Source organism: Arvicanthis niloticus, chromosome 6, assembly GCF_011762505.2.
Source record: "Arvicanthis niloticus isolate mArvNil1 chromosome 6, mArvNil1.pat.X, whole genome shotgun sequence".
Lineage (NCBI taxonomy): Eukaryota > Metazoa > Chordata > Mammalia > Rodentia > Muridae > Arvicanthis > Arvicanthis niloticus.
The window spans coordinates 56,468,497-56,485,913 of NC_047663.1; the positions used below are offsets into that span (position 1 = coordinate 56,468,497).

Genomic DNA, 17,417 nt, shown 5'->3' on the forward strand with positions numbered 1-17,417 from the left:
AAGATGTGGTACAAGACACTCATCAGCTCACGTTAGAGTTTAACTCCTAGAAGCAGATCAGGATCACAGCTGACATTAAAGCTTTCACAAATGAAAAAAAGCATTACAAATCAGAGAACACACACACACAAAATGTTTAGTAAACATCAGTTGTATGGTTTGCTAACCACACAGTTAAACGTTTGCTGACAAATTGGAGTTACATGGAGTTCCAGCTCCGTGTGGTAGATTACCATAAGGCAGGGAGAAGGCTGTGTCTGTGGCATTCGGCTTCAGAGGGCTGGTGGAGATAGCGTCAGTGTAGAGACTGCGAGTGGGTGAGTGGAGGAACCATCAGACAGGAGGAGGAGCCCTGTAGCACACTGCACACAGCAATCCTATGCAAACTGGGCCTTGTGGTAACTCTATAACATTGTGTGGGTAGTACCAGTAGACAGCATGCTGGTGATCCCAGAAGATGTGAGCTAGGTCTGAATTAGTGATTAGTAGCTAAAATTTAAAGATTGCAAAGACTTTCAAAAATCTGACAGAATTCATAAACCCATCAGGAGAACTGCGCTCTCTCTCTCTCTCTCTCTCTCTCTCTCTCTCTCTCTCTCTCTCTCTCTCTCTCACACACACACACACACACACACACACACACACAAGCAACTTTGTAGTTTCAGAGCATTTATAGAACTCTTCAAAGCCAGACGCTTCGAGGAAGAATACTTCAAAATAAGAACAATACTAAAAGAAAGCAAAAGAAAAGGATCAGGGATAAAATAATCTTCTATTCAGGGAAATTGAGTTTATCTCTCCAACTAGTGTGTTCAAGCCATGAATCCAGCAACCGCCTGTCTTATTCACTGTGTGCTAACAGTAACCAGTACCTGCCACACAGTAGGCAATCAAATATTGTTTTAATCTGTCAATGCTTTCAGTCTTCATGAATGGTTTAAAAAACCTGCAAATTATTTTGCAAATGGGGTGTCAACTGTCACAATGTTGCATATTGTAACAGATGCATAGAGTTAATTTTTACTCTGGGCTTTGTTTGAAAGCATCTTTTCTTTGTTTACAATATACTTTTATCACTATTTTCTTTTTATTATCTCTTTCCTTGGGTAATCTATCCCTATTACTTTAGGAATTCAACTAAAAGGTTTATGTTGCAGCCTATTCCAAGATAATACCCAGAGACAGTGTCCTAGCCTTGACCTCTGAACTTTCTCAAGCCCTGTAAGTGGCAGTAAGGTGCCATGTTTATAATTTACAAGGACCTCCAAAACTCAGATTGTCTAAAATTAAGCTCACTACACTTTTCAAATTACTTTGTCAACTCCATGATAACTCTAATGCACATTCTCAGAATTCTTGATTTTTCAGATTTTTGCATTAGTGCTTTTAAAGTCTGGAGGCCTTTGCTCTGTTTGAGAATCCGAGGTGCACCATGGTCCACACCCAAGTGAAAGGTGTATATGCTGTTCTAGTTTCTTCTATCAAGGAACCCCAGGGTTCCTACAGGATCTCAAAGGACCTCATACTAGCAGTCTTTAGAGAGTAAACCATATTTCTTTCCTTCAGGCCACCGACTTCTGCTGCTTCCTTTTCTAGATTTTTCTCTTCTGTTTCCAGTCTGTTGTCTTCACTGAACTCAATTCCAGTCAGAATAGCTTAATGTTTAGAAAACTGAAGCAATCTTCAAACATGCTGATCTCAACAAAGAGCACTCAGTGCTCTTGTTAGTGAGGCTAAAATCCATGATGTTAAAAGAGAAAATAACTGAAACCCTGGGACCCTACAAGATAGGAAGTGCTCTTATTTCCTATTTCAGGAATAACTAGAATGTAGAGGTTATCTGATGGATAACTTGGAAAATAATCTATTCATTAAAAATGTATTTCCTATCTAACTTAATTGTGTGTGTGTGTGTGTGTGTGTGTGTGTGTGTGTGTGTGTGCCATATGTATGTAGAAGTCAGAGGAAGGCATCATATCTCCAGGAACTGGAGTTAGAGATGGTGTAGGCCACAATATTGTTCTGGGAGTCAAATCCAGAGGTCCTACAAGAGCAGTAAATGTGCTTAACTACAAAGCTATCTCTCCAGCCCCTCAAATAATGTATTCTATAGCAGCATTTGAAAAAAAAATCACCATCAAAATTCTGTAGGCCTAGAGGTGTTTTTCAGTATGCAGAGTGGGTAAAGTTTTTGATAATCAACGTGATTTATTTTAAAAAATGTTATTCAGAATTTTTGTTTATATCAGTTTTAATATGCTGCAGTTTTCAAGAAATTTGCCCACGTCTTTGAATTGCTAAAATTACTAACATAAATCTCCAATGATAGTCTCTTATTATCTTTCTAATGACTATGATAGGCAGTTAATTCCACTTTTTATTCCTAACATTATAGATCCATTTTACCTAGCTTCCCTTTTCTTCACCAGTGTAGACAGAAGTTGGCTCTTGGAATCTGCTTTTAGCTTTGCTAGGTTTCTTTACTATGTATCTGTTTTCTCTTTTAAAGATTTCTGCTTGTCTTGGCCATTGTTCTATTGCTGGGAGAGAGAGGCCATGTCCAAGGAAACTCTTCTGTAAGAAAAGCATTTAATTGTAGCGCCTGCTTAAAGTTTCAGAGGATTAATTAGACCATTGTTACCATGGCAAAGAGCATGGAAGCAGGCAGACAGGGTGCTGCTAAGCAGTAGCTGGGAGCTTTACTTCCTGATCCACAAAGAAAATGCAGTGGGGGGAAGGGTACAGGGTGGGGTGGGGTGGGGTGGGGTGGGGTGGGGTGGGGTGGGGTGGGGTGGAAGGGAGAGAAGGAGGGAGACAGAGACAGAGATGGAATACACAGAGAGAGAGAGACAGAGAGACAGAAAGGCGGAGACAGACACAAAGTCAGAGACAGAAACAGAGAGACAGAGAGACTGGGTGTGGTATGGACTTTTGCAAACCTCAAAGCCCACTCCAAGTGACTCCCTGCCTGCAACAAGGCAGCGCCTCCTAATCCTTTCCAATCAAATATCCGAGCCTATGGGCCACTTTCATTCAAACCACCACACACCTTTAATCTCTAGTATTAATGTATTATTTGGGGCAGTCTCCTTGTTTTATCTTCTTAGGGTAGAATCCTAGGTCATTGACCTCCAGACCTTCTTCTTTTCCCATAGGACCATAACAAGCTGAGTTTCTCCCTGACCATGATGGTTGCTGTTTTCCATAATTTACCTCCTCTACTGATTGTTATTCAAAACAAAATATTTTTAATTTTCCTTCCCCCTTTGGCCTGTGAATTATTTAAAGTGTATGGTCAAATATTTTCCTTAGTAACGTATTGCTCCTGATTGCTAACTAATTCCAGTCTGACCAGAGAGCACACACTGAGTGAGCTGAACCCTTCGGAGGTTGGTGGGCTTCTTGCCCATTGTGGCTCTGTGATGTGCCACAAACACTTCAAAAGAGTGCCATGCAGTTCTTGAGGAGAGTACTCTGCAGCTCACTCAAGATGTAAATCATCAGATAAGATCACATACACTGTTCAACTCCTCTGAGCTGTTGGGTTGTTTGTTTTTTTTTCCATCTAGCATAATCAAATGTGGTGAGACAACACATTCATGTTGCTATGTCTTACTGATAACTGTCCATTTTATAATTCTAAAATGCCATATTTAAATGTTTTAGTTGTATTTATTTGTCTAGTATGTATGCAGAGAAGGATGGGTGAGCCCTTTATTTGTCTTGTATGTGCGTGGAGGTCAGAAGACAATTTGCTGAAGTCTATCTCTTCCCTTCCTAGACCCTGCATGATCCATTGGCCCTGTTGCTCCCAGACTATAGTGAGGTGGCATAACATGACAGGAGAATGTGGCAGGGGAGAAGCATATCTCAAACAACAGAAAGCAAAAGACAGAGAAGGGACCAGAGGCTCAATATTTCATCCAAAGTCACACCCCCAGTGCCCTAACTTCCTTACTAGGCTCTACTTTCTAACTACCTGACCCGGACCCTGAGAACCTTTATGGGAAGCTCAAGACCCAAAAGAGAGCAGAGACAGTCTGCTCCAGCTGGTCTGCATGGCTTCCATGTGCCTTGGGAACCCCACGAGGCAGTGCTCAGTCTTTCTCATGTCAAGTGGTTTTTTGTTTTTGTTTTTGTTTTTGTTTTTTAATAAGAAAGGGGTAAATCTGAAAGGTTTATCTAGATCACCAATGCTTCCAATATTCTTACCCCTGAATATCTAGGTTTCTTTCCAGCATTAATTTCCATAATCAATTCTTGAAGTGGCATGAGCTAGCAGCTGATGACGTCATTTTCCTTTCTTGGAAATCACTCATTCCACCTCCCTTCCTGCAGGGTGCTCTCTGCTCAGGCTGAGAGAGGCTGGGGTTTGTTTGGATCTTCCATCTTCCTGCGGTTCTGATGAGAAGCCTGTGGCTGTTCCGTTGACATTGCCTCCCCAGATGAGCTGCTTGCCCTCCCTTTCTGCTGCTGCTCATCCTTTGGCACTCCAAATTCCTCAGAGTCAGATATTTGGATACGCCCCTGAAAAGTTGCCACTTAATCCCATCTGTTTTCCTCCTTCAGTCTGGTGTGCCTCCGAGTTCCCTGGGTCCTCTGGTGTTTGCTGACCTGTGTTTCTTCTTATGTTGTAGATTGTGGCTCATCTCACACACCCTTTCATTCATTTCGACCATTGCTTCCTGAACTCTATTGAACACGGTTAAAAATCACCCCTTTAAAAGCCTTGTCTCAGAATCCCAATACTAGGGTTATCCCCATATCAGTATCTGGGTTTATTTTATTTTGCCTTCTCCCCTTAGCATTGGTTAAAATGACTTGTTTCTTTGTATATAGAGTAATATTAAATGGTTCCTCAGACATTGGACAAGCCATATACTATATATCCCTGAAGTCTGTTACAATCCTCTGGAAACGCAGATTTTTCTGCATTTAATTGTAGCAGACAATTAATCCACAGAGAGGCAAGAAGCTGACTCTTGCCCATACTTGGAGTGTCTGTTCCATTGAAGCTAGAGGAATCAGTGTGAAACTGGAGGATGGGAGCACTCAGATCTAGGGCTCCACCACCACCCTCGCTCTTACAGTTCTCTTGCTTGATTTCCCCATCTCACTGTGGCCATCAGCAGCACTTAGTAGGCCACCACCCCCTCATGCTTCTGACCGGAAGTCTGCACTTTGATTTGCTTCAGGAGATTTAGTTGTCTGTAACTGGCACTTTCACACTATGGTCACCTTCAAGCCTAAGCCTCCAGAGTAGGAACCTGAAGTCAAGTCATTTGTCCAAGCTCTGATCCCTCTACAATATGCTTAATATTTGCTATGTTTCAGGGTGTGGGTGTGTGTGCATGTGTGTACATGTATGTGTACATGTCTATGTGGCATGAGTATGCATGCATTATGATGTGTGTGTGCATGTGTATGTGTTTGGTATGTGTGTACGTGCATGTGTGTAATGTATGTGTATATATGATGTATATATGTATATGTGTGTGCAGCATGTGTTTACATGTGTGAATATGTGGTATGTGTGTACACACATGTGTCTTGATGTGTGTGTATATGGTGTGTATGTATGTGTGTGTGATATATGTGTGTATGCATGTATGGTATATGTGTGTGTAAGTATATGCTTTGTGTATGTGTGTTTTTTTAATTATCGAGTAATTTTTAATTACTGTTTTAATTGTTTGTGTGTTTACTATTGATGTAATCTCTGAATGTTCAAGCCAAAACAAACCCTCTCCTTAGGGTGTTTGTCAGATATTTATCATAGTGATGGGAACTTATTCCCAACAACTTAAGCCAAGGACCATAATGGAAAACCAGAATCTTCCTGAGAAAATAGAATATTCATGAGGGGAAAGCTGAATTTCCAAAGGCAGAATGTGTTTGGGGGAGAGAGTGGAGAAAATCATAAATATTCTACTCAGAATTTAACAATCTCATACTATTCAATGTTAACAGTTACAGGTATGTGTTTTATGCATAATCTTTGTGGTATGGATATCTAATGCATGTACATAATATAATATTTGGGTAATTTACAGTGTTTTTTTTTTCCTAAGAGGAGCATAATTTCAATAACCTTTAAATTTCCATAAGAACTCCAGATTCCCTTAGTACTAGCATCTAATGGTGGCATTGCTGACAGGCACTCTGCTAAGCTTTATGCACACATTTATTTTAGCAGGCTTTATATTAACTCCGATAGGTAGGTGTGACTCCTATAACAAATGGGAGATCTGAAGATCCAGGAGATCAAGCATCGTGCCCAGGTGCACATCCATTAAAGGGTAGAGATGTGATCCGGGTTATAATGGGTCTTCGCGGCTGATGTTTTCTCTACTTTATCTCCCCTTTTACATCATGGGCTGCCACCCAAATAGCACAGAGCGCCTAAAGTTTAGGAGAGAGAGGGAAATACCATGCTGGGGAAATAACAGTCGCGTCAAAGGAGGCTGGCCTTCTAGCTTCTGTAGATTCGCAGCACCAACAGCATCCTGCTCCTCTCATGCCTCTCTGACTGCCGGGGATATGAGAGTGTCCTTCACAATAGCCTTCAAAACCATTCTGGACATTAAACCAGAACAGCTAGGATGGTATGATGAAAGCATGTGACCGTATTCCTTCCAGCTCAACTCACAAGCTTGTGCTTCCTTTTCCAAGTCTTACAGTTACGGCTTCAACAGAGAAGGACCCAGGAGCAGCTGGCTAACCAAGGCTTAATACCACGTGAGTACCCGCAGTTCTTCCTCATTGGTCGGCATTGTGATGTCTGGGAGATAGGAAGTGCTTAGAGATCAGTTAGTCTAAGTCGGTGTAGCTGTCACCCAAGATCCCTCAGAATCTGTATTTGCAGAAATCTAGACAGTGAATGTTTTGTCCAGCTATCTTTATTCCTAAAATTCTCATATGGTAGATTTACTCTCGGAATAAACTCAGTTTATGGTGGGCACCCCTGACTCTTCTACTTTCAAAACTGGTTCTTCTAGAAGTACCAAGTGTTCTCTCTCTCTCTCTCTCTCTCTCTCTCTCTCTCTCTCTCTCTCTCTCTCTCCCTCTCTCTCTTCCTCTCTCTCTTTCTTGGTGTGTGTGTGTGTGTGTGTGTGTGTGTGTGTGTGTGTGTGTTCTGTCTGTGTCTGTGTGTGTCTTCATTTTTTTTATTTGGGTTCAGCTATTTAAGTCCACAAGTATTTGAATATTGTCAACTATTTCCTTTTTAAAAGATTCAGTTGTAATATCGTTGTAGCATAAACAGTATATTGAACTACTTCCCCAAAAGTGAGTCAAAAAAGGAGATAATTTGAAAATTTCTAGTGACTAACACTAAGTCTTGGTTATCTAGGAAAGTACAGGGAAAGGTATCCTGGACCCATTAAATGACAATTCAAATTCTTCTAGGTCATATTAACTCTCCAAATAAATTTAAAAACCTATATTCATAATGATTCCTGTAGAAATTTGGATTGTTGTGCAATGCTGTGGCATTGTGCTTCAGGGTAGAACACACAGCATTCAGATTTTAGTGTTGACAGCCAGTGATTACCACAGATAAATAGTAAAGCCTGGAACTGAGAATCTTTAAGCCTTTTGCATCTGCAATTTAAAAGTAGCCTTCTTAACAGCTAAGCCTGCAAATGGTAACAGCAGGGAGCTTTGGAGCAAAGCTTTTTAGAGTTTTTTCCTGAGCACAGAAGGGACAGATGGCCCTGTGAACTCAATGCTGTTTCTGCAATACTGTTCTGCTGGTGAAGAAGGCAGCAAATTTATGTCCAGTGTTTTAGCCTGGTCAGCCCCCCTGACGTGAGAAAGATGGAAGGCAGGGATCTGAGACTGGTCATGGCAGAGAAGTCCAAGCCCTCAAAGCTCATAACCTACATCCTCAGCACTGTCCCCCTCTCCTCAGTTTTGCAAGGGCAGATGGAGTACGCACACACCTGAGCCTTTCAGTCCATCTGAGGTCACCACTGAGTTAAGAGAAACCTCAGTGCATGTGCCTGAATGCTGAGCCTGGATTGCACAGCTGGCATTTGGATGGAAACATTTTGGGGGGTCTATGGAGTTAAAATACGGAATAAGTGAATAATTACGGGCAACGACAGAGATGACCCCTGGAATATTGTTTAAGCCACACCTTTCCTGTTGGGTGTGTGAGTCAAGAATCACGTCCTGAGGAGGAACAGAATGGAGATGTGATATTTTCTTCTCAGAAGTTTCAGGCGGAAATATTGTAGATATCAACAAAATATTTTTTAAAATGTTTACAGAAAAAAAAATGGGACTAGTCCATTGTGTCATCGAGACAATTTCAGGGTGGCAGGGAAGTCCTGCAAAGAATGAAATATTTCCTTTGAAACTCAGCCAAATAATAAAGGGATGGTAGTTTGTAGCTACCTCCCCCTAACCAGGGTTTCTAAGGACAGAGCTCCTGAAGTAGGAAAGTGTGCAGGTGTCTGGCACACACTGAAAACCCTGTGTGGACAAACCTGTTCTTCTTAACTTTCCTTAGAAAACTAGAGAAAAGCCAGACCTCTTCCCCTGCTGGTGGGCTCAGACTCAGAATATGACACTAAGTTGCCATGCAGTTCACCAAGACCACGTGCTTAAAGGCAAATGATGGTGAAAAAAGAGGATCCAGGAGGCTTGGAGTCTCCTAAATTCAGTCTTATTCAACACATTTTGTTATTAACTGTGTACAGTGTCCAGAGCCAGGCGGAGAGAAGCACACAATAATGAGCAAGATGGTCCCTTGGAGAGATAACAGAATGCTAGGAGAAAGGTGGCGGTAACTGATCCAATGGGGTCCCACGGTCTTCCACAAGTAGAATTTATTCTGTTGTTTTAGTTTTTTTTGTTTGTTTGATTTTAAGAAGGAGGAAGGGAGGAGGGAGAAAATCCAAATACAAAAAACTAATAGTCCCCAACTAATATTGTGATTTTTTTCTAAGGGTTTAAACTTTAAGAAAACCATACATATTTGCTGGCCAAGATAGTGTTGATGTTCTGTATCTACTCCCTGGGCCCCTCCTCATCTCTCTTAGAAGCCTCTAGGATTCTTCACTAGAACAGAGTTATCTTCAGTAGAGGCTTAAAGCACTCACAGTGGTCAAATTCTTATTTCTAGTTAACATTCATAAAGATGAAGGCCTCAAAGAATTTTCAGATACCCGAGAGCAGATCCACTGTGCCCCAGGTCCCTCTCAATTGAACTTGCAAGAATTTAAGTATATATGAAATGAAATTATTTGTAAAACCTCACCTTGCCTGTGATACAAAATAAGTATAATTCTCTCTGAAAGCTTTACAACTTACTATAAATTGTCTACACACAAAACCAATGTCCAATTAATGGGTTGTTCTAGATTGTCACATACATGGTTAAAGGGAGCACCTGCCATGCTTTGGCAGAATGGCTTCTGGATCAATGATCTCAATGAGACATGTTACTGTGACCAACTATGGATGACAAACCCCACTGCCTAACATCTGACAGATCCTACTTTTTCTCAAAGTGATATTAAACTCTCTGACCCCAATGAGCTGAGATGTACCTTTCCAGTTGGCTAGCCCCCCTAGTTCAACAGGGCTCAATTCCATTTTTCCTTTGTCATGGCCATGCACTGGGCAGGCAGGCTTTGAGATCACTGTTAAGTAACAAACAATCCACACCAGTAGCTACAACATGCATCCACTTTGTCCCTGTTCGTATGAGTTTAGGTTTCTCTCTCTTCTGGTGCATTGAATGAAATTAAACACACCAACTTTTGAGTAGAAGTGAAAACAAATGTCTTCTTAGGCCAATATAGAATCTTAGCACAACTTAAATAGTGAGAAAGGTGTTCTTTGGCTCGGGCTGGGAGGCTGAGCCATACCCTAAGTCAGCTTTCACAGGGAGTTATGAAGCTCATACTTTCAAACAGCCATGAAATCGAAAGCTTTATTATTTAGACTTATCTCTGAGATTTGCATATGATTCTCAAAATGGAACTGCCTGATTCTCCATGGAAGCTTGGGTTTGGAAGGATGTCTTCACTGGCCTGCAGGCTCCAGAGCAGGGTCTCTGTTTCCTTGGAAACATCAAGGGAGAGTGGTACTCATTGTTTTCACATCCGTTTCCTCCCTATACATCTCACCCTGAGCATCACTCACCCATGGCAGATGCTCTTTTATTTTTTAAACATTTCATTATTCCTTTGATAGTTGCATTAAGAGTTTTGTTTGTAATCACTTTCCCTCCTCCGGCTCTTCCCAGAAACACCCCAGCTTCCCTAGCCAACCAACTTAGCCTTGTTTTAGTTAAACCCATAAAGACCAATTTGTGATCCTCAAACATTCTTGGATGGGTAGGTTTCCAATGGAGCATTTTTTGACTTACCAAAGGGCTACAATCTTAGAGAAAACCATCTCCCCCTCTCCAAGTAACTAACGGCTGTCAATCACTCCAGTGCTAGAAATGGAATTTCATGCCCTACTCCCGTCTCTGTGCTAGGATTTGGTCTAGCTTGAGCTTGCTCCAGTCTTTGATCTAGTGGCATCCGTGGCTCCATCTCATTCTGACCCCTTCCAAAGCTCTCAGATAAAAGATTTTCAGCCTTCAAAGTTAGATACATTAAAATGTCCGTAGAGCTATGTGCATCTATTAGGTGTAAGGCTGTATGTAGGGCATACACATGGGAATCAAACACAGTTTCTGAGTCAATGGATTTGCAGTCTATAAGAAGCTCCAAATAGCCCTCATTTAACTGTTTCTATTGAAAACTTGGGGAAAGTATAGAGTCCATGATGAATGTGAGTTCCTGGGGATTTGAAGGAAGAACCTGAATGTTCCCTCCTTCTCTGTTACTAAGGAGCATCTAATGGGGACAAGCTCAGCGTACAGAATACAGCTGCCTTTCTGGGATGGAAGAGAAGAGGAAAGGAACTGGAATGGGTTTTAGAGGACCTGGGGACCAGAGAGGTCATTCTGTGTAAAAGCCATCTCTGCCTTGAGTGGGATTTCTGGGCAGCTTTAGTCCAATGATCTGATCAATGTAAATGAATTTCAAGATACAAGGAGCTGTCTATGAATGGTGCTGCCTTTATTTGTTTTGCAGACTAATCCAAGCTACATCAGCCACATACTTACTGCAAAGCCTTGGTAAACCCCTGAACTCTGTGGCACTCCTGAATAGCCAGAAGAATGATGGGCCATCCCCGCACCCACTCCCCATGCAGCCTCACCATAGTTTTGAGACATTCACTGGATAGCGTCTCTCTGCCTTTTCTCAGTGCCTCAGCTGACTTGGCTTCTCCCCCACAGCACCTACCACACACTATTGGCTGCCTGAGCAGAACACGGCACAAGGGGATTAATCTGTCTGCCTCTTCCTTTCTCCCTAACATCTCTCTGCCCCTAGAACTAGGGAAACATACCCTGAACTCTCATGCCAAGCTGGATCAATTCTTACTTCTCTTTTGTCTTTTATCTCTCCTTCAATTTTCCAGTTGCCTGTTTTTTAAAAAGTAGAAAACCAGTCTACTTGGAGACTGGCTTTGAATTTATCCTTATATCCAGTAGGGAAGGAATTCCAAAGTATTACATGTTGGGTCAGACTCTATACATGTATAAACCAAATCTTAAGTGCCCCCAGCTACACTGAGCAAATACATTGTTTTCAAACATTTAAGAATTTAATTGGGGCACAGAATAAGGAATTTATTACCAAGTCTCCCTCAAGACAGATATAGAAATAGAGATAGAGATATAGAGATAGATGACAGACAGACAGACAGATAGATGATAGATAGATAATAATTTCTAAGTTGTTATCATCTACATGTAGCCTGTATCCTGATTGCTCAGGGGAACATACTCAAGGTTTGCTCTGCCTTTCAAAGCAAAGCAGAGTGAGTAAACACTACAAAGTCCATTTTATAAGTGGGAAACCAAAAGTGCAAAAAAACCTACTGGGTTAGTTCAAGGTTATACCAACAAGGAGAAGTCCCAATTAAATGGTTCCTAAATTCTCAGATACCCAGAATACCTTTAATCACACAGCATCACAAGTCTCATGTCTGAAATAACTCTGTCTCCTCCCCACAGAGAACTCTCCAGTAGAGGGCTGGCGATTGGCTCAGTAGCTAAGAGGCATTGGGCTACCCTTCCAGAGGACCTACATTTAATTCTCAGCACCCATATGGTACTGCACAACCATCTGTACCTTCAGTTCCAGGGGATCTGATGCCCTCTTCTGGCCTCTACAAGCACCAGGCACACACATCGTGCACAGGCATACATGCAGGCAAAACGTCCATTCACATAAAATTTAAAACCTCTAATAAATATTATTAATTCATATCTCTAATTTCAAGTAATAAATGAGCAAATGATTTTTTACAGAAGCTAGCATTTTAAAACTACATTGCTGTGACTCTAGGCAGCAATGACCAGAGAGGCGGTGTTATTCACCTGAGCATCCTTTCTAGGGGCAGACTCTGCCTCTTCCTTATTTATTTATTTATTTATTTAATTACAGTACCGAAAATCAGCCCCCGACAGTCGCCATGCAATGCATCTCTTTAGAGCTCGCTGTTTTCATGAGAACTCCCATAGGAGGTTGTACTGGCCTTACAAACTCCACCGATGTTCTTAAACCTGGGCATCAACATCACGTGGAGGATTTGTTCAGAGCCACGTTTCTATGCTTTGCCCCCAGAATTTTAGAGGCAATGGTTCAGAGGTAGAAGGGCTGGAACAGTCTCCCAAATGATGCTGGGAATTGCCAGTCCCGGGGCTTGCACGTAGAACTGGGGCACAACCCAATGTAGCCCCTGGCACCTGCCTCTTTTCTAGTCCACGGAGTTAATATAAAGTACTAGGAGTTCTCCTTGGGTCTGGTTCTGAGAGATTCCCTAGAGGAGAGTCAGCAACTTGACTGCTAGGCTGTCAATCAATACCAGAACCCCGCCCTGTGCAAAACAGCCCTCCTTGGCCTTAAATGAGTTCTCAGAATCCCTGGCCTCTTTTCTTCATTGCATCTCTTTGGAGGCCTGAAGTCAGAGTGGAACAGAAAGACTGCAGGAGGCCTGTTCTTATCTAGGCGAATGTTTATCCACACAGCTGACCCAAATTAGCTGGAGCTGTAGGGACAGAAATAGGAATAGCCTGCGACTGAACGCTGAGGCGAGAACGTGAATTCCCCTGCGAGGAGCGATTAATCTTCCTCCAGGGGGAACAAGTCAGATGTGTGGCTGACTGGATTTATAGTCGAATTCTAATTTGAAATCACATGGACTTATTTTTTTAGTTTAGAAATCCAAATTCCTTTTCCATCTTAAATGTCAGTGTCCTTTAAATATGAAATTTTGCCATTTGATACTCCCTGGGCTGGCAGCAGAAGTGGTCCTTTGTGTATTTAAAAAAAAAATCAACTGAGGGAGGCATTATGATTTTTGGAGGCCTGCAGGGGAAATGGCGAGAGCCCACATTCTCTGGAGTCACAAAGAAGGCAAACCTCAACCCCAGGGCCACTGCAGGGGAGCTTTCCACAGTGTGACCTCAAGCTAGTGCCCCATAACACCCAACCCCGATGGCAAGCTCTGAGGAGGGCATTTATTGATGGGGGCAGCATGTAGACCTCGTTGTATTCTTCCCAAGACCTCAAACATAGCTTTCTACCCTATAGTAGAAGACTTTGGAAAACTTTGCAGTTCCAAACATCAGAGAACTAAACTGTGTCAATCAACTCCGTAGGAGAGGTAGCAAGAAGGTCATGAATTGTTGCTTTGTAAAACCAAACCAGGAAATGGCAGTGCTCAAGGAAATGACAAACTCTACAAGCGAGACCTGAAGAAATCTCAAGGATGCAGAGTCAGGAAAGTCCTTTCAGGTCTCAAGTCCAATCAGAACCAACTGAGCAGACCAGCAAGAAGGCGTAGCGGCTACAAGCATTTTCTTCACAAATCTGACAATATGAGTCTAATGCCCAGAACTCACACAACACAGGGTTGCCTTCTGACTTCCACACTTGTCCCTCAGCGTGCATGCCCCACCTCCAGGCATGTCACACATACAAATGCACACACGATTGCAACAAAACGAATTTAAAAAAACAAACACATTGTCCTTAGAATGTAGGCAATATCTGAAGCTCCCATATTGTGCCCTTTAGGGAACCCCTCCAGGAAAAACACTTTATTCTTCCTGACCAATTAATAAAGATCAGTTCAGAATCAGTTCCTTTACTGCTGATGAAAGTAATTTAGTCATACCTAACATGTCATGCTTAATTCCATGAACACTAGGCAAGGGGACAGATGTAAAGACATGTAGATACAGAGCTCACCTGTGGGTACAGGTCACAGGGGCCTAAGTAGACTCTGTGACCTGGTAGCCTAGTGAGGAGGGAGCCTCACCAGACATGTCCAACATAAACTTCCAGGGATCAAATGTAAGAAAAGGCAAGCCTCCTTCGAAAGGATACCCAGATGCCTGTCGAAGAAAATGCATGAACCACAATAGTGATACCCGTTTGTTTCTCAGAATCACTTGTCTGGGGAAAGGTAAGGCAGAGAGGGGTGCCTATAGTAAAGTGTGTCTGGGAAGTCCACTTTACAACCAAAACTGACAAACAGAAGCTGAACAGTCAATGTCCAGGTCAGGGTGAAATGTTACAGTCAAGCTAAACAGTCACTTTTTATCCTTTGAGAAAAAAAAAAGCCTCCAGCTCCAGTCAAAGTGAAAAGAAATAATGGCAACAGAATTGACTACAAAACGGCCACCTGGGACAATTTTTGGCAGGGCCTTTTGCCAGCATTGTTAATGTTGGAGTGAGGCAGGGGAATGGATCGAGCGTGCCCCGTTAACATCCCAAACAGCACCCTATATAGAATGTACTGTAACCAAACACCACTATAGTACCTACCAGATCAAGTCAGTTTTACCTCCACCAGGTTACAGGGGAGGCTGTGCTTTGTTTCATGCAGTCTTCAGGGATGAATGTACAATTATGAGTACAGATACAAACACACACACACACACACACACACACACACACACACACACACACACACACACTCACACACTCACATACTCACACATGCTGATCTGGCCAGAAAACTAATTCAAAATTTTAAAGACAGCTTCCTTGCCTGTGGCATAAGAGTGGACACCTGCTAGAGTATCTGTAGAATATCTATGTTTTAGAAACATATCCAGACTTACAATTAATGTTAAAAGAAAAAACAATGCAACTTCTTCGCTTGCAATGAAGCCTGATTGTCTATGGCTTCCAACTGAGATGGCTTCCAGGAAGCCAACAGAAATGCAGACATGTACAGAAGAATGTTCTGTACTTTTGCTCCACTGGGTTTATGGGAACATAGTGAAAAGGTGCTCCAAAGGGAAATCAGAGGACACAGAGGGAAGAGTGGACATGCTAACCAGTACAGGCTATCAGGTCTGTGCTGCTCTATGCCACTGGACATGACTGCCTGGGAGGCCCATGTCCATGGACAGAGAACAGTTGGAACAACACTCCCAGGAAAAGATTAAGGACTCCAAGAACCCAGGATCCAAGTATGTGCCCCTGGATAAGTCAATCCATTTTTGTGCACCTCAGTTTCCACACTTCATTTAAGGTTGGGATTAGAGTTCACTGTCTCCATGGAACCTTCTAGTCCTCATATCTGAATCTCTGCTTCTCACTCAACACCCTCCTCTGACTAGCTGCTCCTGGTCAACCACATCCTATATCCAAAGTACAGTCTCTTCCTCCAGTATGCCCTATGCACCTCAGACTACAACCATCCACCAAGCTTTTAGAACTAAGGACAGCAAAGTCAATGAGGATGTGAGTTACCTCACTTAGCATCTCCCGTAAATTAGTGGTAGTCTATCCCCAACCCGAGTTCCTCAGAACTTGGCATGGCCTGCCTACACTACTTCTCCTCCTGTCGCAATGCCTGCCTCTGCTGCTCCTCCTGGGTTAGGCCTGAGTCCCGCCTTCCTCTGTCTCTTGTGGCTTCTCTGACGACCTCCAGGCCTTTCTTCTTTGTTGCTTGTGGCCTGATGGGGGGCCGTCACTTCCAGACTGTGCATAGCTCAGCAAGCACACAGCAACCTTGCAATACTGATTGCGCCTTCGGCCAGCTTCTGCTCACCTCTTTATCTTTCTGTTGCAGCACTGAAAAGTCCAACTGAATTCCATGACCCGAGAAAAAAATTGGATAGCGCCAAGGTAAATTTTGCAAATTGCCTTTTTCTTTGAACGTGGGCAACAGGCTGTCGATACGAAGCTAAAACTTAGGCTTAAGTGTGTACAATGATCTCCAAATGGCCACATCCCTCTTCTCACACCAATACAAGCTCTCACTCCCATGAACCAAAGACATCTGTGAAAATGACATCTAACATGTAAGCTTTAAGACTGATCGTTGTCCCCTTAAAAAATAAGTTTTTTTTTTTTTAACCATTTGATGTCGAAGGACAATCACCAAAGGCATACTGTTGAAGTTCTTTTCTAGGTCTGCCTCCCAGCCCTATACTCTTAGAAATAAGACTCAGATTCAAAATATTTTTACAAATACCTTGGCCATATAGCTAGACTCTTCTCTGACTAGAATCATAACTTAAGGTAACCCATTTATTTTAACCTAATTTCTGCCACGTGGCTGGTTACCTGTGCTCAGGTGCCACGTGCCTACCTCCTTACATCTTCGCATTACATCTTCCTGGGTAAATCTCCTCTCACCTGGCTCCATCCCAGAATACTTTCTCTCTTAGAATGGCCTGCCTTCTATTTCCTGCCTAAGCCTTGGGCCATAGGCTTTTTAATTGACAGGTGATGCATCCATATAATATACAAGATATTCTCTCTACAATATACTAGAGCTCAAAACGTCCTTAAGAAGAGAAGGAAAGTTGGTCTTCTCACTGATTTATCTTTTAGTACAGTCATTCTTAGCAAAAGTCAGGTTTTCATAAGTGTGTGCAGTAGGAAGCTGAAGGCTGGGGATACGGGTTTATCTGGAGCAACACAGAGAATGATGTTCGTTGATTTTCTCATTTAGGCGACAGGTTCTTTTATTTTTTTCACTTAAAGGGAAAGTTGACACACTCATTAGGTACCTTTATAATAAATGGAATTTTACACCTGATGTTCTCAGTAATATAAATATGATGAGGGAGCTGCCTGCACCTTCAGAGAGATGGAATAGACACACTGGTGTCTTTTTCTTGTCTGTTGGTTGCAGCCTTGTAGGCCGGCTGTGAATAAATGGGAAGAAAAAGACTTTGCAGTTCTTCCAAGATGCTTGTGAGTGGCTGTGATGCCCAGTGCTACAGACTATTGAACAACAGAAGCACTAGACCGCACGGAAAGACCATGAGTAGGGAGGAAGGAGAACCTGGACATAGGAATCCGAGGCCTGTC

General features: G+C 42.4%; 1 protein-coding gene across 2 annotated transcripts in view; it reads left to right on the top strand.

The window, feature by feature from the left end:
• The window catches only part of Myocd (myocardin), a 95,709-nt gene that overhangs the window by 29,819 nt on the left and 48,473 nt on the right, over positions 1-17,417 (top strand). Inside the window, exons 2-4 of one of the 2 annotated variants that reach the window (XM_076936611.1) lie at positions 6,673-6,738; positions 11,100-11,143; positions 16,168-16,223. Coding sequence is in view for 1 of the 2 variants with exons in the window: in XM_034506941.2 (XP_034362832.2) it covers positions 6,673-6,738; positions 16,168-16,223 (122 nt within the window). In the remaining variant the exon portion in view is untranslated. The remainder of the gene's footprint in view (positions 1-6,672; positions 6,739-11,099; positions 11,144-16,167; positions 16,224-17,417) is intronic. The other variant, XM_034506941.2, reaches the window with a different exon arrangement.